Source organism: Mustelus asterias, chromosome 8 (genome assembly GCF_964213995.1).
Source record: "Mustelus asterias chromosome 8, sMusAst1.hap1.1, whole genome shotgun sequence".
NCBI classification, from domain to species: Eukaryota; Metazoa; Chordata; class Chondrichthyes; order Carcharhiniformes; family Triakidae; genus Mustelus; species Mustelus asterias.
In genome coordinates this window covers 70,594,337-70,616,637 of record NC_135808.1, presented here as the reverse complement: position 1 = coordinate 70,616,637, position 22,301 = coordinate 70,594,337, and the positions used below count along the sequence as shown (strand labels likewise).

Below are 22,301 nucleotides of genomic sequence, written 5' to 3'. Positions count from 1 at the left end.
GGCACTTCGAGGGGGATCTGCATACTGAGGTAATATGGGCTGCAGTTAGAAATAGGAAAGGAGCGGTCACGTTGTTAGGAGTTTACTATAGGCCCCCAAATAGTAATAGAGATGTGGAGGAAGAAATTGCTAAGCAGATTATGGATAGGTGTGGGGGTCACAGGGTAGTTGTCATGGGGGACTTTAACTTTCCAAATATTGATTGGAACCTTTGTAGGTCGAATAGTTCGGATGGGGCAGTTTTTGTGCAGTGTGTGCAGGAGGGTTTCCTGACACAATATGTGGATAAGCCGACAAGAGGTGGGGCCACATTGGATTTGGTACTGGGAAATGAACTGGGCAAGTGTTAGATTTGGTTGTGGGAGAGCACTTTGGAGATAGTGACCACAATTCAGTGTCTTTTGTTATTGCAATGGAGAGGGATAGGGCCGTACGGCAGGGCAAGGTTTATAATTGGGGGAGAGGTAATTATGATGTGATTAGGCAAGAATTAGGGGGCATAAGATGGGAACAGAAACTGTCAGGGAAAGGCACTAATGAAAAGTGGAACTTTTTCAAGGAACAAATACTGTGTGTCCTTGATAGGTATGTCCCTGTCAGGCAGGGAGGAAATGGCCGAGTGAGGGAACCATGGTTCACAAAAGAGGTGGAATGTCTTGTGAAAAGGAAGAGGGAAGCTTATGTAGGGATGAGGAAACAAGGTTCAGATGGCTCGATTGAGGGTTACAAGTGAGCAAGAAATGAGCTGAAAAAGGGGCTTAGGAGAGCTAGGAGGTGGCATGAGAAGTCCTTGGCGGGTCGGATCAAGGAAAACCCAAAGGCTTTTTACTCTTATGTGAGGAATAAAAGAATGACCAGGGTGAGGTTAGGGCCGGTCAAGAACAGTAGTGGGAACTTGTGTATGGAGTCAGTAGAGATAGGAGAGGTGATGAATGAATACTTTTCTTCAGTGTTCACCAAGGAGAGGGGCCATGTTTTTGAGGAAGAGAAGATGTTACAGGCTAATAGGCTGGAGGAAGTAGATGTTCGGAGGGAGGATGTACTAGCAGTTTGAATAAACTGAAGGTCGATAAGTCCCCTGGGCCTGATGAAATATATCCTAGGATTCATTGGGAGGCAAGGGATGAGATAGCAGAGCCTTTGGCTTTGACCTTTGGGTCCTCACTGTCCACGGGGATGGTGCCAGAGGACTGGAGAGTGTGAATGTTGTTCCTCTGTTTAAGAAAGGGAAGAGAAATGACCCTGGTAATTATAGACCGGTTAGTCTTACTTCGGTGGTTGGTAAGTTGATGGAAAAGGTCCTTAGGGATGGGATTTACGACCATTTAGAAAGATGCGGATTAATTCGGGAAAGTCAGCACGGATTCGTGAAGGGCAAGTCGTGCCTCACAAATTTGATAGAATTTTTTGAGGAGGTAACTCAGTGTGTTGATGAAGGTAGGGCAGTTGATGTCATATACATGGATTTTAGTAAGGCGTTTGATGAGGTCCCCCATGGTCGGCTTATGATGAAAGTAAGGAGGTGTGGGATAGAGGGAAAGTTGGCCAATTGTATAGGTAACTGGCTATCTGATCGAAGACAGAGGGTGGTGGTGGATGGAAAATGTTCGGGTTGGAGGCAGGTTGCTAGCGGAGTGCCACAGGGATCAGTGCTTGGTCCTCTGCTCTTTGTGATTTTTATTCATGACTTGGAGGAGGGGGCTGAAGGGTGGATCAGTAAATTTGCTGATGACACCAAGATTGGTGGAGTAGTGGATGAAGTGGAGGGCTGCTGTAGACTGCAAAGAGACATAGATAGGATGCAAAGCTGGGCTGAAAAATGGCAGATGGAGTTTAACCCTGATAAATGTGAGGTGATTCATGTTGGTAGGACAAATTTAAATGTGGATTACAGGGTCAAAGGTAGGGTTCTGAAGACTGTGGAGGAACAGAGAGATCTTGGGGTCCATATCCACAGATCTCTGAAGGTTGCCACTCAAGTGGATAGAGCAGTGAAGAAGGCCTATAGTGTGTTAGCTTTTATTAACAGGGGGTTGGAGTTTAAGAGCCGTGGGGTTATGCTGCAACTGTACAGGACCTTGGTGAGACCACATTTGGAATATTGTGTGCAGTTCTGGTCACCTCACTATAAGAAGGATGTGGAAGCGCTGGAAAGAGTGCAGAGGAGATTTACCAGGATGCTGCCTGGTTTGGAGGGTAGGTCTTATGAGGAAAGGTTGAGGGAGCTAGGGCTGTTCTCTCTGGAGTGGAGGAGGTTGAGGGGAGACTTAATAGAGGTTTATAAAATGATGAAGGGGATACATAGAGTGAACGTTCAAAGACTATTTCCTCGGGTGGATGGAGCTATTACAAGGGGGCATAACTATAGGGTTCGTGGTGGGAGATATAGGAAGGATATCAGAGGTAGGTTCTTTACTCAGAGAGTGGTTGGGGTGTGGAATGGACTGCCTGCAGTGATAGTGGAGTCAGACACTTCAGGAACATTTATTGGATAGGCACATGGAGCACACCAGGATGATAGGGAGTGGGATAGCTTGATCTTGGTTTCAGATAAAGCTCGGCACAACATCGTGGGCCGAAGGGCCTGTTCTGTGCTGGACTGTTCTATGTTCTATGTTGTATGTTCTATGTTCTATGTTGTATGTTGTATGTTCTATGTTCTACGTTGTATGTTGTATGTTGTATGTTCTATGTTCTATGTTCTATGTTGTATGTTGTATGTTCTATGTTGTATGTTGTATGTTCTATGTTGTATGTTGTATGTTGTATGACATCTCTCCAGTGGCTATCTGTATCGGTTTGTTTTGCTTCTTTCTGGCCAAAGCCTTGTGTGCACAATTATTCAGCTTTTTAGTTAAAATGTTGTTTTCCCCACGCTGGCTAATCCTTCTTCTCCCTTTGTATGATGTTGTCCATAGTACTTGCATCCTGCCCTTCGTTCACAACTGTCATGTTCTTTCAGCCTGGAACATCTCTTGGCATAATGTATCTCATTTCTACAGTTTCCCTGAGCCTAAAATTTCCCTCTTTTAGAAGACTTAGTCTCACTGTGAAGTCTCATAGGCCTAAGACTATCCAATCTTTAATATTATCATCTTTCAGCTGCAGGAATTCAGACACTTCTGCAGGTTGAGTTACTGCCAATGGGCTTGTTTGCACGTTGACCTCTGGAGCTGAGTTTCTAGAGTTCATAAGTAATGTTCACTCTGAGTTCAAAGTGTGCATTCAAAATGTCAAAATCTCTGTCATCTATTTCTTTTGTCTGTCAAATAGATCTGGGTAGAATACAATTTGTAGCAGTCCCTCCCTAACAGTGTTAGAAGTCGGGCTATTCCTATCCGTTCTGCCTTGTTACTTAAATCTGTTGCAAACTTGAAGTATTTATACTATTGCAGGTGGTAAAACTGCCTGTTATGCCACATATTACCTAACATTTCATCAGGAGTTGACTGGAGGAGGTTTACTGCCATGTTAACTCACTCAGTATTTTATTTGCAGTCTTCAGTTTGTGATTGTCTTTTCTGGCACCTTTTTAGCAGCTATTAGGAAATTTGAACATTTCTGTATGCCTTTTTGAGCTGTGGTTCTCTGCAACATTTTCAGGGTTTCAAAACATTTTAATCTGCTCCTGCCACCATGTTTCATATTCAAACTCAGCAGTGCTTTCTCACTGTAAGTCTTTATTGAACTGCTGTAAAATGTCTGCTTGTCGAGAGACGGTCACATGACTATAGCAAGCAGAGAAGGCATGTTGTACTAGTGCTTTTCAAAACCCAAAAAGAGTTGATGTAGAAGTTCAGCTAGGACCTTACTGACTTGTAGTGTAGTCTTGATGGGCCATATGACCTTTTCCGGCTCCCCTATTTGTCATGTTCTTAAAATAGAAATTTGTCCAGCTTCTTTGGGACAGAGCTTATGGATTTCCAAATATGGAAAGATACTACAGTATAGACTCAGCAGAATAATAGTTAGGATTGGGGAATTGAGGACAAATTGTATAAATTAACTTGTATTCCTATTGAGTATAGCAGGTTGGAGGGTGAACTGATTAAAGTGTAAAGTCATAAGGGGTACAGTAGCAGAGTACTGATGATCTGAACTATTTATCCAGAGGCCTGGACTAATGATCTGGTGATTGGTGTCTCTACCACCATGATAGCGGAGAATCTTGATATTTTGAAAACACATGGACTAAAATGTGGTCCTGATTATATAGCTATTATATATTATATAACTATTATATCGCATAAAGACCCATCTGGGCTATGATCCTTTCCCAATCTGGTCTTTATCTGACTCCAGATTCACAAGTGGTTAACTCTTGACTGGTTAATGAACCACTCAATTGTATTCAAAAAGGCTGCATACCTCCACCTTCTCTATGGCAATTAGGATTGGACAACAAATGGTGGCCTTGGCCAGAGACACCCATTCCCAGGAATGAATTGTAAAATAAAGTGTTTAAAATGCTAAAAGAATTTGATAGGGTGAATACAGTTTCCTCTGGGATTAATCAAAAATGCAAGGGCATAATCATGCCAAATAGGAGCAACACCAGGAAGAGCCATTTTGCACCAAGGGTGGTGGAAATCTGAAACCCTCTCCTCCCAGACAGCTTTGGACAATTGGAATTTTCCAGTGGATGACTATTTGGTGCAAATAAGGCATTAAATGGAGTGGAGGTGTGGATCTAATTGAATAGTGGTGTAGACTTGAAGGGTTGAATGGCCTCTGCTGTTCCTAATTTTTCGATGTTCCTAGACAAATTTATGTACCAAAACAGAAAAATTGACAAGTGTGAACGCAGTACAATTAAAAATTCCTCCTATAGGTAACCTGGACTGACTTTTCAAAGCACAAGAAACAAGCCAAATAGATTAAGGTGCCTCTCAGCAAATTCTTAGAAAGAGAACCTCTATAAAATTGAGATGTACTTTCACTGGGAATTTATGACAATAATTGGAAGTCATCTATCATTTTCATCATCGTGCAGGGATAGATGCAAATAATTACGCTTAGATCAATGAGCCAACTGAAAAGTCATAAAGAATGGCAGATTAATAAAAAGGTTTAAATTGGGAAAATGTTTATCATATTTGTTTTACATATAACCAGACTCTCAGTTCAACTGAAGATGAGTGGCATTGCCATGTTGTCTGCAGCTGCAGCCAGGTGGGCCCAGACTCAACTAGATGCCAGAGCTCTGTTATGGCATAATTCATGTACTTGTGTTGTACATTTTAATTATTCACAGGATCTCTTTCCAGGGAATATAGTGAGAATGATCTTACCTGTTGGTGACACACTTATTCTTTTAATATGATGCTGAACACATATTTCATGGGGTGTACATGATGGGCATTCAAAATATTGTAATGAATGACATGCTTCAACCTCCTCTGCAGAAAAACAACAGAAACAATTTTACAGATACTATGTAAAAGAGTCTGGTACATACAACAGAATTAATGCTGATTGCTGCTGCACTCGAAGATTCTCCCGACCTAATTCTGCTGTGCATTTCTTCTAGGATCTTTTGATCCTGGCCATTAAAGAACATAGAACATAGAACAGTACAGCACAGAACAAGCCCTTCGGCCCACGATGTTGTGCCGAGCTTTATCTGAAACCAAGATCAAGCTATCCTACTCCCTATCATCCTGGTGTGCTCCATGTGCCTATCCAATAACCGCTTAAATGTTCCTAAAGTGTCTGACTCCACTATCACTGCAGGCAGTCCATTCCACACCCCAACCACTCTCTGCATAAAGAAAATTAATGTGAAAGGAGATTTTATCGCTTGTTTTTGGGAGTGGAGTTTGGAAATATGCACGCGACAATTATAGAAATGTGTAGTGTTCCCCAGGGAACTGCAGCAGCACAGTGTCACAGTGGTTAGCACTGCTGTCTCACAGCACCAGGAACCCGGGGTCAATTCCAGCCTTGGGTGACTGTCTGCATGGAATTTGCACGTTCTCCCCATACCTGTGTTGGTTTCCTCCCACAGTCCAAAGGTTAGGTGAATTGGCCATGCTAAACTGCCTCTTAGTGTCAGGGAGATGAGCAGAGTAAATATGTGGGGTTACAGGGATAGGGGCCTGGATGGGATTGTTGTCGGTGCAGGCAAGATGGGCCAAATAGCCTCTTTCTGCAACATAGGAATTCTATGATTCTATGAACTCTACTGGTGTGTAGTAAACTCTGGTGAAGACAGGATACACCTCCTTATAATGCCATGAGCTACCGTTATGGTAAGTTTTAAGATCCGATTTTGAATGTTAGTGAATAGTTGAATGATTTTGTGAGTGAATGGGTGAAGTGGGCAGGTGCGCAAGTGGATAGGGTGGGAAAGTGAGGTGAGTGTCCAGTCAAGATGTTAATCAAGGTGGTCAAAGGGTAGCCAAGTCAGTAGAGTTAGTTAGATTGGGGGTAAATATTAAGAGGATTGTAAAAAGAGGAGTAGGGTGGATCAGGAACAAAATAGGGGATTTACACGTGGAGGCAGAGGGATAGCTGAAGTATTAAATGGATACTTTGTGTGGCTTTGCAATGATGCTACCCTGGCCATAGTGAAAAAGGAGGTAATTTAGAAAGCAGAATGATTTACAACTGATAAGGAGGAGGTATTAGATAGGCAATATGTATTTAAATTGATAAGACACTGGGATTGGATGAGATGCTCCCAAGGATACAGAAGAAAGTGGGAGTGAAAATTGCAGAGACCCTGGCCAGAATTTTTCAGTCTGCCTTAGACTCAGGTTGCCAGAGGACTGGAAAATTACAAAAGTTACCCCATTGTTCAGAAAATGGTGTAAAGAAAAGCCCAGCAAATACAAGCGAGTCAGCTTAACTTTGGTGGGTGAACACACCTTGGTGGCACAGTGGTTAGCACTGCTGCCTCACAGTGCCAGGGACCTGGGCTTGACCCTGGCTTCGGTCACTGTCTGTGCAGAGTTTGCACGTTCTCCCCATGTCTGCGTGGGTTTCCTTCAGGTGCTCCGGTTTCCTCCCACAGGCCAAAAGATGTGCATTGGTCATGCTGAATTCTCCCTCAGTGTACCCGAACAGGGGCCAGAGTGTGGAGACTAGGGGATTTTCACAGTAACTTCATTGCAGTGTAAGCCCACTTGTGACACTAATAAAAAAACTTTGAAAAGGAACTTTAAAAAAATCTTCTGGAGGCACTAATTTGAGACAAAATTTAGACAAATGTGAGTTTAGTAATGAAAGCCAGGAAGGGAAGATTGTGTTTAACTGGCTGGAGTTTATTTGAAGAAGTAACAAAGACGGCTGATGAGGGCAATGCTGTTGAGGTACATGGACTTCCAAAAAGTATTTTGATACTGTGCTGCACAACAGACTTGTGAACTAACTTATAGCTCATGGAATGAAAGGAAGAGTAGCCCCTTGAATTCAAAATTGGCTGAATGACAGAAAATAGAGCAATGGTTAATGTATGTTTTTAAGGCTGGGGTAAGGTTTTTAGTGGGGTTCTCCGGGGTCAGTGTTGGGATCCTTACTTTTCTTGATATATATTAATGAACCAGACCTTGATGTATAGGGTTGTAATGTGGGTACTACTTCCTGTGTTTACTGTAAGGGGCCATGAGAGCGTGGCTTGGCCAGGGATTAATGTAAGGGGGTCATGTAGCTGGCAAATGTACTTGTAACTGTGTGCCTCTTCCTAATTCCTAATATATACATAGCTATAGCTAGAAAAGTCTTGTTAATATTTGACTTCTGTGTTTGCAACTATTTCACAACAAAAAAAGTAGTATCAAGATTATGAGAATGCTTGGGATTCCTTGATTCACTTGGGAGGTCATTGGGGGTTCTTCAGCTCGAACAGTTTGGCAAACCTTGAGCTAATTTGTCTATCAATCCCTGGACTTGTCTATCTCCCCTATTAAATATAGAATCAGATTAGCTGACTGCCAGTCCTCTGGGACTATTCTTTTTCCCAACAATTTTTAATATATGTGTAATGGTGTCTCTGCTATAACTTATTACCTTCTTTTGGGGTATGTCCATGAAATCTGGTCAAAGGGTTTTATCATCTGTAAGTTTGATTAGATTATCTATTATCTCTCCCTTCTATTGTAGAGGTCTTTATATCTTTTTTGATTCAGTCTCTCTGGTAAATGCTGAGGCAAAGGAATTATTTAATGTTTCTGCGATTTTGCTGTCATCCCCTGTGTATCATATTCATTTGTTAGTGATCCTACCCTGATTTTTTTTCGCTATTTTGTCTGAGAATATGTTTGTCTCAGAACGCTTTTATATTTTCCATGATATATTATCTTTATAGTTTCCCTGCCATAATTTTTAACAATTCTTTCCTAGACTCTTCTGTACTCCCTTTTGTCATTATTTCTTTCATATCTACTTCTTGTACGCCTTTTTCTTTAGTTTCAGTTTTTGTTTATTTTGATAATCATTCGTAAATTATTTGTTTCGGCTTATTTGTTCTGGTTTTTCAGTGTAATGTATTTATCCTAACTGATCATGTTGATCACTGTTTTAAGTGTTTTCTACTGTTCTATTTTTTGCTTTCCAGTTTGTTTCCCCTCTTAAAATCAACCTTTTATTTAGCGTATTACTTTCATTTTTGTCTTATTTCTACCTTTCCAAGTCCTTATCTTCAACCTTATTATGTAGAGATTGCTATTGCCTAGAATTATACTGCTGCGCCTTGTTTTCTTCTTTTATCTGTCCTGGCTTATTTCCCAGTGTTCATAGAATCCCTAAGTGTAGAAGGAGGCCATTTGGCCCATCGAGTCTGCACTGACTCTCTGACAGAGTATCTCACCCAGGCCTAACACCTGCCCTATCCCCATAACCCCGCATATTTACCATGGTTAATCCACCTAACCTAAACATCTTTGGACACTAAGGGGCAATGTAGCATGGTCAATCCACCTAAACTGCACATCTTTGGACTGTGGGAGGAAACCGGAGCATCCAGAGAAAACCCATGCAGACAAGAGGAAAGCATGCAAACTCCTCACAGTCACCCATGGCTGGAATTGAACCTGGGTCCCTGGCACTGTGAGGCAGCAGTGTTAATCACTGTGTCACCGTGTTGAATCCAGTAGCATTCCCTCTTGTCTTGGCTTTTACATGCTGAGTAAGAGAGAAGTCCTACATACATTGTAAAACTCTGTTCCCTGTACCTTTTCATTACTGCTTCTTGCCAGTCTATGTGGGATAGAGAACATTTCCCATTATTATTCTTCTTCTATTTCCTTTACTCATTTCACCTATTTGCCTACATATTCCTTCCTCCATCTCCTTTCTATTATTAGACAATTGGCAGCACACCTTATTAGCACAATCAGTTTCAGTTTCTTTTCTAATCTATTATTGTAAAAAAAACTTTGGAGAGAGTGCAAAGAAGGTTCATCAGGATGTTGCCTGGTCTCAAGGGTGTTGGCTATAAAGAGAGGTTGAATAAAATGGGATTCTTTTCACTGGAAAGACGCAGGCTGAGGAGAGCTGATAGGGGTCTACACAATTATGAGAGGCACAGACAAGATGGATAGTCAGAGGCTTTTTCCCAGGATGAAAGTGTCAATTACAAGGGGGCACATGATGAGAGGGGGAAAGTTTAAGGGAGATGTGTGGGGGACGTTTCTCACGCAGGGAGTGGTGGGTGCCTGTAACGCGCCAGAGGAGGTGGTGGAAGCAGGCACATTAGCAACATTTAAGGGGCATCTAGATGGGTACATGAATAGAGAGGAATAGAGGAATATGGTCCAGGTAAAGGCAGAAGGTTTTTTTTAGTTTAGTTAGGGCATCATGATTGGTCTGGACTTGGAGGGCTGAAGGGCCTGTTCCTGTGCTGTATTTTTCTTTGTTCTTGTAATCCCTACGCACCCTGTGATGGTGTACCCACTTAAGTGAATCCTGCTTTAAAATTAAGGGTCATCCTTTCTGGATGAGGAGAATTTTTTTCTCTCATAAGGTTGTGCGACTTTGGAACACTGCCTCAGTAGGCAATGGAAGTGGGGTCATTGAATATTTTTAAGACAGAGGTAAATAGATTCTCATTTGGCCAGCGTATCAAGGGTGAAGCGAACGTGGAATTTGAATAAACAGATCAGGCATGATCTTATTGGATGGCCAAATGGCCTGCTTTTGCTCCTATTTTGTATGTTCAGTTTGAGGGTTAGTGAATGATTGAGTAGGGGAATGGGTCAGTTTTGACTGGGTGATTGAATAGGTGGTAAGATGGGTAATTGGGTAAGATGCTAGACAGATTGGGGTAGTCAGGTTACGGGCTTGGTCAGGTCATGTTGGGGGCTGCAGTCAGGTTGGGTTGGAGGCATAGTCAGGAGGATAGTCAGGTTAAAATCAGTGGGGTTGATTGGGAGAGATGCTATATAGTCAGCCAGATGTTAGACTTGGTTTCAATTTGTCTAATGTTACCCAGGAAACTACCCAGGTAAGTCCCATGGAACTATCCGAAGTCTCTGACCCTAACTCAGAATTGGAGATATTCACTGATGGTCCCAGGGGGGAAGGGAAATCATCCATTAGAAGTTAAGACTTCCCAAGCATTTCCCAAATAGATCTGCTTATTGGACTTCCACAGGGTCCTGATACACATCTTCAGTTGTACATCTAGCTTCTTAAGATTCAGAGGCCAGGTGATTTTGCCCAGTGCGTGAATTATGCGGTCCCCATCTCAGAGCATATGCTGCACTCCAAACATTCATCAATCCAAAAATCATTGATTACCACTTGGACACTGGTAAAGAGGTGGTGTGAGAAGTTCTCCTTATAGAACTTTCTCCCAGATAGTACCGTTACTTAACATTCTGTTCTGTGTATAATTTGGTATCCTTTTGTATTATTAGTCCATGGGTAAGTGTTAGGGCTGACCATTGGCTGAGTTATTGAATCGCGCATTGAATTACCATGTCCACTGAAAAGCTCCTGTTTTCCCAAATGACTAGGGTTTGGAGCAGATATTAAGTTTTGCTAAAACTTTAGGTTTGTCTATTGGTACTTGGGAATACTTTCTAATCACCAGACTCAAATTCCTGAGAAGTTACGGCTCCACATTAAAGGATTGGATGATTACTTGAATAGAAACGATGTGTAGGAGGACGAGGCAAAGGTCGGGGAAATCCATTGTCAGCTTGAAAAGCCAATGCAGACATGATGGGCCGAATGGCAGCCTCCAGCGCCGTAACAATTCCGTGATTTTGTGAAAGGAGGTGTTACCTAATATACAGATAATTTCACCCCTTTTTTTAAATAAAGGAATCTCCTATACTTTCCTTTGCTTTAGCAAATATTATAAATTAAGTTCTTCTGTTCGGATACTGCTAATAGTTGTTAGCGTATCTTCACGCCCATACTGTTTTTAAAAAAACTTTGGCGCTTAGTGGGAGGAAGTGGTGGAAAGATTTCTGAGATGATTATCAGCCCGGTGAATCATGTTGAATGCTCTTTCCTTGACCAACAAGTCCTGGTTTTAGACACTGGTCCAGAAGTAGGGGCACCACCATTACGGCAATAATCATGGGGGACTTCAACATGCACATTGACTGGCAGACTCAAGTCGGTAAGGGTGGAATGGAGGAAGAGTTCTTAGAATGCTGTCGGGATAGTTTCCTTGAACAGCATGTTACGGAACCGACGAGGGAACGAGCTATTTTGGATCTGGTATTGTGTAACGAGATAGGTAGAATTAAGGATCTTATTGTGAAGGACCCTCTTGGGTCTAGTGACCACAATATGGTCGAATTTCTGATTCAGATGGAAGAGGAGAAAGTTTGGTCCCAAACCAGTGTCCTCTGTTTGAACAGAGGGAAATATGATAGGATGAGGGATGAATTGGCTAAGGTAGACTGGGAGAGCAGGCTGGCAGGTAGGATAGCTGAGGAACAGTGGAGGATTTTTAAGGAGATCCTTTTCAGTTCTCAGCAAAAATATATTCCAGCAAAAAACAAGGATTGTAAGAAAAGGGAGAACCAGCCGTGGATAACGAAGGAAATAAAGGAGAGTATTAAAATAAAAACAGCTGCGTACAGAGTGGCCAAAAATAGTGGAGAAACAAGTGATTGGGAAAAATTTAAGAAACAACAAAGAGAGACTAAGAAAGCGATAAAGAAAGGAAGGATAGACTATGAAGCTAGGCTAGCAATTAATATAAAAAATGAGCGTAAAAGTTTTTATAAATATATAAAAAGCAATAGAGTGGCTAGAGTGAATGTTGGACCCTTGGAGGACGAGAGGGGGGAGTTAATAGTGGGAAATGAGGATATGGCTGAGTCTTTAAATAAGTTTTTTGTGTCGGTCTTCACGGTGGAGGACACAAATAGTTTGCCAAATATTAACGATAGAGGGTTGGCAGCAGGAGAAATACTTAATACAATTAATGTTACCAGAGAGGCAGTGCTGGGTAGACTAATGGGACTGAAGGTGGACAAGTCCCTGGGTCCGGATGGAATGCATCCCAGGGTATTGAAAGAAATGTCAGAGGTAATAGTGGATGCGTTAGTGATTATTTATCAAAACTCGTTGCAATCTGGGGTAGTGCCGGTTGATTGGAAAACGGCTAATGTTACGCCGCTGTTTAAAAAAGGAAGGAGACAAAAGGCGGGTAACTATAGGCCGGTCAGCTTAACGTCTGTAGTAGGGAAAATGCTGGAATCCATTATTAAAGAGGAGATAGCAGGGCATCTGGATAGAAATGGTTCGATCAATCAGACGCAGCATGGATTCATGAGGGGAAAGTCGTGCTTGACGAACATGTTGGATTTTTATGAAGATGTGACTAGGGCGGTTGATGGAGGAGAACCGGTGGATGCGGTGTTTTTGGATTTCCAAAAGGCGTTTGATAAGGTGCCCCATAAAAGGCTGCTGAAGAAGATTAGGGCACACGGAGTTGGGGGTAGTGTGTTAAAGTGGATTGGGGACTGGCTATCCGACAGGAAGCAAAGAGTCGGAATAAATGGGTGTTTTTCCGGTTGGAGGAAGGTAACAAGTGGCGTGCCGCAGGGATCGGTACTCGGGCCGCAACTATTTACCATTTATATAGATGATCTGGAGGAGGGGACGGAGTGTAGGGTAACGAAGTTTGCAGACGACACAAAGATAAGTGGAAAAGTGAATCGTGTGGAGGACGGAGAAGATCTGCAGAGAGATTTGGACAGGCTGAGTGAGTGGGCGAGGATATGGCAAATGGAGTATAACGTTGAGAAATGCGAGGTTATACACTTTGGAGGAAATAATAACAAATGGGATTACTATCTCAATGGAAACAAATTAAAACATGCTACCGTGCAAAGGGACCTGGGGGTCCTTGTGCATGAGACGCAAAAGCCCAGTCTGCAGGTGATCAAGAAGGCAAATGGGATGTTGGCCTATATCGCGAGGGGGATAGAATATAAAAGCAGGGATGTCTTGATGCACCTGTACAGGGCATTGGTGAGGCCGCAGCTGGAATACTGTGTGCAGTATTGGTCCCCTTATATGAGGAAGGATATATTGGCATTGGAGGGAGTGCAGAGAAGGTTCACCAGGTTGATACCGGAGATGAGGGGTTTGGATTATGAGGAGAGGCTGAGGAGATTGGGTTTGTACTCGTTGGAGTTTAGAAGGATGAGGGGGGATCTTATGGAGACTTATAAGATAATGCGGGGGCTGGATAGGGTGGAGGCGGAGAGATTCTTTCCACTTAGTAAGGAAGTTAAAACTAGAGGACACAGCCTCAAAATAAAGGGGGGTCGGTTTAAGACAGAGTTGAGGAGGAACTTCTTCTCCCAGAGGGTGGTGAATCTCTGGAATTCTCTGCCCACTGAGGTGGTGGAGGCTACCTCGCTGAATATGTTTAAAGCGCGGATGGATGGATTCCTGATCGGTAAGGGAATTAAGGGTTATGGGGATCAGGCGGGTAAGTGGTACTGATCCACGTCAGATCAGCCATGATCTTATTGAATGGCGGGGCAGGCTCGAGGGGCTAGATGGCCTACTCCTGCTCCTATTTCTTATGTTCTTATGTTCTTATGTTCTTATCAACAAGGCCTCCTTATTGCTAATAGTAGTAAGCAGTTGAACAGCTACTCAGATCAATCATGTTACTGGATTATTCATCAGTTTTACTTACCACTGAGACATTTGGGAATTTCCAAGTGTCCATAGTTACAAAATCGTTCTGCAGGAAGCTCAAGATCAAGACCTTTAGGACAGCTAAATATTAAACGCTCTCCGTGTTTTATGTTCAAATTTCCGTTCAGTGACCAAGGAAACAGGATTTCATTCTTTCTCAAATCTTCCTCTGAGATGACACATGGTGCTATTTCAGAAAAAAGTATAATTGAATTAGTTATGGTTGGGACTGACATATTTCCATATCAATAGATGATTAATTTCCCAGATTAAATTGTGTTCAATTGGTTGTGCTCAGACCATTTGTTCCTTGCCTTGGCCTGCAGTTAAGTTTATTAGTGTCACAAGTAGGCTTACATTAACACTGCAATTAAGTTACTTTGAAAATACCCTGGTCGCCACACTCCACTGCCTTTTCGGGTAAATTGAGGGAGAATTTAGCATGGCCAATGCACCTAACCAGCTCGTCTTTCAGACTGTGGGAGGAAACTGGAACACCCGGAGGAAACCCATGCAGACACGGGGAGAAAGTGCAGTCTCCACACAGACAGTGATCCAAGCCAGGATTGAATCCGCGTCCCTGGTGCTGTGAGGCAGCAGTGCTAACCACTGTGCCATCGTGCCGCCCCCGCCACCGTGCCGCCGCCCCAGTTAAGGGAACAATTCTCCTGTTTCAACCTGGCATGTGTGACGCCACTGTTTTGCTGAGAAGATGCTTATTGAAATCTGCCACAAATTGCAGGCAGATCTGCAGCTTTCTTGGAGGTGAAAATGGCACTGCCAGTGGCTCAAAGTGTTTCTTCACATCAGGCTTCTTGCAGGCTGGAGGGAACATCACCAACATCTCGCGTTCTCCGCTTATTGTTGCAAGATGGAGCTAATTGATGTGCCATCTGAAAAGGGAGGGCAATGAACTGCCTTCACCTTTTACAGAGAGAAATGAGCAGAGTGTGCACATAGCTTTGTCGCAGTATAATGTCCCAACTAATTGCAACAGGTGACCATGATCAAATCCATACCTAACTGTTGAAGCTCTGGAAAAAGCGAAAACATTCCACAACTGACATGATGGAATCTCAAAGGAAGAAAGGTTACCTTCACATCTGAGGTATGCCTGGAGATCATGCTCCGGGGAATAAAGGATTGCAAGAAATTCTGTTCCCAGTGGATGAGAGAAAGGGATCTGCCTCTGAAACCAATCAGGTGTGTCTGCAAGTGACTGAGAATATCAGCTGGAGTGTGTGGGCTTCCACTCACGGGATATGGTGCTACAAGGAATTCAATAAATTCAACAAGGCAGGAAAGACAAGCAACATGCCACATTCATGTGGCAACTCCCTCACTTATTTTCCCAGCCATTCTTCAGACCAATACACCTGTCAGATCCACCACCCCCATCTATAGAGATGCCTTCTCACATCCCTATCTGAACAGCCACCATTGATGTATCTTCATCTTTATGCTTCTCACACCCATTCCTCAGTCACCTTCCACATATGTTGTCAATTCATCCTCTCAAAACATTCCCGTTTCTCATACTGATAATTATCTTTTTTCTCTCCCTGCAGCAGAAAAGAACACCAAGCACCAGGTAGAGGGAGAAAAGTTGGGAGGCCCTCAAGTCATATCCACCTTGACCACTGAGGAGGAAAAAACACAGTATATAAGAAAGGTCTCTTAATATGTGGTCTTTGGCAATTAAGAGATGGGGATCTTCCAGCTACCTGGTGATAGAATTAAATATCACACTACTACATGGCACATTGCACTCATTCATGTTATTTTGATGTTAGCAGCCACTGGAATATGATGATCTGCACAGAATCCTCTCACCTTCTCAACTCTCACCAATTTATGGTTTGCATTCATCCAGATCTTGCAATTATCACTCAGGGGCTGGTGCCAAAAGAAGAGGAAGACTCCTCAGAGGAGGATATTCACTTAGAGGATGCATCATCACCCACCAGAAGGTCAGATACATGCACTTCACTGAGGCCTTCATGATGGGTAGTTTGGTTGTCACATAGTGAGCAACACAGCACACATGAGCAGGAACAGATGTTGGAGACCGACAGCAGGAAAGAGTCCCTATTGGAGGGTGCAGCATCCTTCAAGCTCTGTTAACCCGGATGCTGAGCATTAGAAGTCATTGATAAAGAGGACTATTAAGAAGCAGCAAAGATACTGTTAGGGTTTCCTTAGATACTGCATGCCATTGGAGAAAAATTAGATGAGTCCATCTCCACCACAGTGCCATGATATTTCAAGTTACATGTGGATATCCCCTTTCATAGAAAGAGTGACCACCTGCATGAAGCATCAGATATGTCAAATAACTGAATGCAAATGGTTCATAACCAATATCTTACACACGCAATCTGTCAGTTTTAGCAAAGCCTTGGCTTGGCCATTCAGTGCCTCAATGAAGTGCAACGAAACACTCTCCATCTTTTGTCAAAAAGCGAGAATGGTTGGGCCATGAGAGGGTAAATGGAGAAACGGTCATGGAAGTGTACTCTTCTCAAAGAGTGCCCATTCCTTCCTCCATAAACTTCCCAACTTCGTCAGAGCCACATTATAAGAGGGCATATCTGACTCCTGTGGGCACAGCTCAGGAAAGCTACCAGCCAAAAAATGATGTTAATGGAATGATTTCTAAATGTTATGTCATCAAGAAATTGTAAACCTGCAAATAATTTTTTAAAAAGCTGAAAAATTGTATTAACTTTGGAATCCTAGAACAAATATGAAGAAAATATTTACCTATACAGTATGGAACTGCCGACCACTTCCCACCAGAACAAGTAATTTCACTTTGTCCTTCCATAACATAGAAATTCTGACATTTATATATCACTCTGTCACCATGTCTATACTGTGGACGATTGAGAGTAGTTTTGCCTCCATTGAGTATATCAGGTGGATGGTCACAGAATAAATTTTGCTCTAATGAATAGGATACAGAAACATACATTTAATTTTATTAATTCCTTAATCAGTGTTGCAATTAAACAGAATACTTTTTTTCAAAAAGCATTTGCCATTCACAATTCAATTTAAATAGACATGTGAGTTGTATTTCCCCACACTGAGTATAGTCGGCCAGAGACCCGCTGTGGGTTAACTCCAAATATATGAGGGGTAAGTAACCAGAAGATAGTAACTTTAGTTTGGGGTAGGAACAGCTAACTCTTACCAATTGCCAAATTAATTAGTAATGACAGTGAAGGAGGAAAAATATACAGATGGGTACACATAAGATGGTTGCCTGGCACACAGTCACCTGGGAAAGAGACATTAAACTGACACTGACTTTCAGTACAAACAGCCATCTGAGATTAAAACATAAAGGACAGACAGCTATCTAACGTTAAACATGTAGGAATCAAATCCTACAGGAAGCCAGCCAGGGCTTAAAGATAAGGACAATAGGGATAGATAATGAGATTAACTACAGGTGGGATCGTGAATACATAACTACAGGAAAACCAATTACTGTAAACTACTGTATGAATAGACCGAAACTAAAGTCATTGATAGTCACTGACGTAGGAAATGTATCCATTCATAGAACAATGCGATGTTAACATGCTCAGGTCTGTATCTGTCTGTATTTGTCTATAACGATGTGTTTAACGATCGATCACCTACTTGATTACAACGATGTGATAACGGCTAGATGTCCGGTCCATCTATTGTGTAAAGGGTATAAAGATGGACCGCTCCTATTGTCTCATTGAGAGAAGGTAGCTGTCTAGAAGCACTGCGGAATGCCAGTGCCTTTTCTCCACGAAGCTTCGTTAAATAAACTGTATTGTTGAAACCTTCAAGCCTGACTCACAAAGTGGCATTTTTCCCACAACAATTGGCGTAGTCGGCTAGGATCCTATTACTGGTGAGATCGATTGGCCACGATCGGAGCCGGGGTAGAGATCACTGAATCTGTGAGAGTCAGACAAGGTCAAGAATACAGTTTGCAAGGGGTTAAACTTAAGGGGTTAAACTTAAGGGGTATTTGTAGTAATAAGTATTGTTGTATATGATATAGTGATAAGTACTAACTGCTGATAGTGATAAGTAACTGTTGCTTGTGCTGACCGACAAAGAGGACAAGGTAGTGCCTGTCTCAAAACCCTGCCTTAGACCGGTTGTTAAGAGGAGGAATCTCCCATGCAAAGGTCAGGAGACTGAAGTGTGGCAAGAGACACCAAGGGCACTTAGGATTGTGAAGCACAAGTGGCAGAGGTTGGTTAACATCAAACTGCAGTGGCGAACAAACGCAGAGTTGCTATCTGATTGCATGAAAGTTTGAAAAGTTGGGAACTGTACTGTCAATGTTGTGAAAAGCGGGGCGGAAAAGGAGCTTGATCAACTCTGACCTAAACCGGACTCCGGTGGAGAAGCACATTGCCGAGGTGGTAATAGTGGAAGCCGTGAGTCTAACTTGAAACCCTGTAACGGTAGTGAAACACGGTGCTAGAGTAGTAATAGTGGCCGGGTGTAGTGAAGTCCCTACGGTAGAGAGCACACTTTACTAGGGAGTAATCGTGGCCGGGGTTAGTGAAGTCTGCGAAATGGCAGATAATGAAGTTAAAAGGAGACCAGCAGGATCCCTCATTGAAATTTACATGACAGACAGGAAAGAGTTAATAAAGAGAATGCAAAAGGATGGCTGGAATACTTCTCACACCTTAGAGCAGCAGAGAGAGTGGATAGATAAAGAAAAGAGAAAAAGACAAAGAAGATAGGAGTAATGTTAACACATCAGTTAGCTGGTCTAACTGAGCAAGTAGTCGCCTCTACGAAGAAGTGGGGAGAAGATAAAGAAAGGATTAGAGAATTAGAATCACGAGTGAGGGAACTGGAGAAGCAAAACCAGGTATTAGAAGAAAAGCAATGGAGAGGGGAAACTGTTCCTCTACCTCCTTATGAATCCACACAGCAGGGACCAACCGCTCCCCCAGAGGAGTGGGAAGCGCTGGAACACAACTTAGCACCAGTAACCCGAGGGGGAACAGATGCGCGACCAAAAGCAACTTATAAACCATTCACCCCAGGTGAGAGACAGCAGATAAGGGCTTCCTTGGGTAAATTACAACCTAGAAGCGCAAACACTAAATTCTGGGAAGGATTAGACACAATCTGGGTCGGACACCAATTACACCTGCGAGACATACACCAGCTGGTCAGGGCAGCCTGTCCAGTGGATAAGTGGAGGCAGGTAGCAGGTGGACCCGCCGCTCCTCCAGCACCGGATTATAATAGGGGACGGTGGACACATGCAGTCGCCCTAACATCGGAGATAGATGCCCAACAGGCATCCTTCACTCAGTTTAAAGCAGAGATTCAGAGGGTATTAGGGAATGCTCCCACTAACTGGAGCAGAATTACCACAACAAAACAGTTAAAAGGGGAAGGAGCTTCTGAATACGGGGAACAATTGTTCCAGATATACCAAGAGTGCTCAGGACAAGGGAACCCAGGTCAAGGGGATCGCGCGTTCATCCAGGCTTTTAAGGACGGACTCTCTAGTGCTCGCCAGGTCATCCTAAAAATCGGAGTGATTATGTCCCAAGATTACGATGAGTTGGTAGAGTGGGCTAGTGGCATACCTGGAGGTGGATAGGAGAGATCTTAGTTTCTGTATTTCAGTGTGTTTGTGTGATCTGGTAGCTTGTCGAATGTGGTTGTTGTTGTATTAGATTGAGAACAGGAGCTGAAGCCTGTTTGTTCCTGTGGAGTGTTTGTTGCAGGCAGTGGGTGCAGTGCTTTGCACTTCGATTTAGCCTCGGGGGGGCTGGGGGAAGTGTTAAGACTGTTAAAGATTAAAGTGATAAGATTTCTTGAATTTACTTCTGTTTACAGTTTGAAAGAAAGAAGAATAAAAGGGACTGTCTTAATCAACGTTCTGTATTCTCTTTAAATGTTTTACTTACATCCCAGTTTGAATGAAAAAGGATGTGCTGTGGAATGACTGTTGGAAGCTTCCATGTGTGTCTGTGTGTGTTTAAACAAAGTGGTTGCGTGGATGTTTTGTTTGCTTTAATGTTTTAATGTTCTTACCCTAATTGTGATTTTACAACAGTGGGTTTGATAAAGAGTTTAAATAAAATTGGAAAGTAAATTGAAATTTAAGAAAGGATTTAAACCTTGGAAGGAACCATGTGCTCTTTCCTTTGTCTTGAAGTAGAAATTATAAGAGTTAGTTGAGAAGTTAAGAGAAGAAAATAAGTAATTTTGTGGAAAGGTAGAAAAGCAGGAACAAAAGAATGAGGTAAATATATTGTCTATGAGTCAGTTTAAAATATATCAAGTCAGTGAAATACAGTATTAAGGTCCGCAGGATATTGCGATTTACGAACGTCTGATAGTTTAGTAATCTGTAACCGGTTAAAATTATGTATTGCCGTTGGAATTTCATGTGCCATCTATTGTTCAAGGTTTGCCAAATATAAAAACACTGCAAAGCTTAAAATCTAGCTAGTTAAGAATCAAACCAAAACGTTTCTAATCAAATAACTAGTATGTATTGTACCTACTTTGATTTTGATTCGGCGCCTGTTATTTTCCTAGAGCGCGGGGGTTTTGATCTGGAGCTCAGTTTAAAAATGGAAACGGCTTGAATTAAAGGGGTTTGGATATCACGGTTACGATGTGTGAAGTGGTATGATACAGCTGCTGCTTGATTATTTTTATTATACAGTATAGCATTGTCAAATAGACCCGAGAATAAAATCAAATCCTGAAAAGCCTATACTATATATTGTGTATTGATAAAGACATAATTATTTTGTGAAGTACTGTGGTGCGGCGCTTGCACGCAAACAAATGATCAAATTAGAGATAATGTAAGAGTACATCATATAAAGATCGGAGCTGTATGGCATGTGATTTTAATGGGGAAAGTGATGTCTTTTGATAAGATTACATACAAATGAATGGATGTCCAGCTGCAGCTAAAAAAGGCCAGTATAAAGTGTTATTTAATTCACACTAAGCTTTCTATGGAAGGGGGATATGTAGTTAAATGCAACTAACAGAACTGCTTTCCTCAACACAGGCAAAGACTGCAAGCAAGAACGATTGGCGTGCGCGGGTGAATAGATAATATAACTTGTAAAGATTATATGAATTATAGTGTTAGGTTTGATATTTGATCGTTGTGAATATGTATGTAATCGCGTATGTAACTGTACTACTTTGCATTGTCGTGACTGTAAATTTAACTGGATTGGAGGATAACTTGTTTTACAAAGCTCACATACATTTACACGGGAATCGAACTGTATGTTACCCGTTAGCACAATCAGTAGAAGCCCTATTTGTAGCCACCCCTGGGTGGACCCCTCATGACTTATATACAGTAGATACATCAGATGCACCCTGAAAGGGACAAATTGGCAAATATAAAAGAGGTATACAGGGGAGATGTGTGGGACTTGTAAACTCCACAGATCCTGTGTGCAGGGGGTTTCAACAGGTGGGAGGAAAAGCTATCCGCTTTGTTTAACGGGGCAGGGATGGGGATGTGCCTATGCCTTGGTCCCTAAGAATGATTCCTGTGTACAGACGCAGTGTGTCCATCAACATTGCCGGGTTAATAAGGGACAGTTTACTTGCACTTGTGATGAACAGAAATGTCTGAATATAACCGCGGGAAGACAGCTTATTTGTGGACAATGCAATGAAACTCACGTAAGCTCAGCCAAGTGGACATATCCATTTGATACTTACCAGGTGGTGGGATCAAACGGGGAGTCAAGTAAACCGAACAATTGGCAAGATGAACAAACTCATAATCAAGACACTAAATGTTACCGGGCTAAGAAGGGATATGTGTTCCTCTTCAATGGTACTTACACGACAGAAACACCAAACCTCTCAAACCGTTTTGCAGTAGGAACAATCAGACCACTGACTGTTCCATGCCCTCAGAAGGGGCATATTCAGAGGAGAATAGTAACTCGGGCCATCAGCATAGAATTCTGCCCTGACTGGGAAGCTCCGGGCACAATGGGATCCTCACTGGGATATGGGTTCCTTGGAGCCTTATCTCTAGGAGGGGCAGCAGGAGTGATTAGTGCAAAGAATAGAAATCATATTGTTTGTGGACTAACAGTCCTGGGAAACAGCACTTCAAAAGCACTAGAGGCTGTTAACCAAGAAATGGCTGAACTGAG

At 42.4% G+C, this 22,301-nt stretch overlaps 1 protein-coding gene across 1 annotated transcript in view; it reads right to left on the bottom strand.

Moving 5' to 3' along the window:
- The window catches only part of LOC144497223 (complement factor H-like), a 138,314-nt gene that overhangs the window by 20,645 nt on the left and 95,368 nt on the right, over positions 1 to 22,301 (bottom strand). The window contains exons 12-14 of the mRNA XM_078218136.1: positions 16,885 to 17,067; positions 14,120 to 14,308; positions 5,292 to 5,399 (exon numbers count right to left, since the gene is read on the bottom strand). Of these exons, the coding sequence (XP_078074262.1) occupies positions 5,292 to 5,399; positions 14,120 to 14,308; positions 16,885 to 17,067 (480 nt within the window). The remainder of the gene's footprint in view (positions 1 to 5,291; positions 5,400 to 14,119; positions 14,309 to 16,884; positions 17,068 to 22,301) is intronic.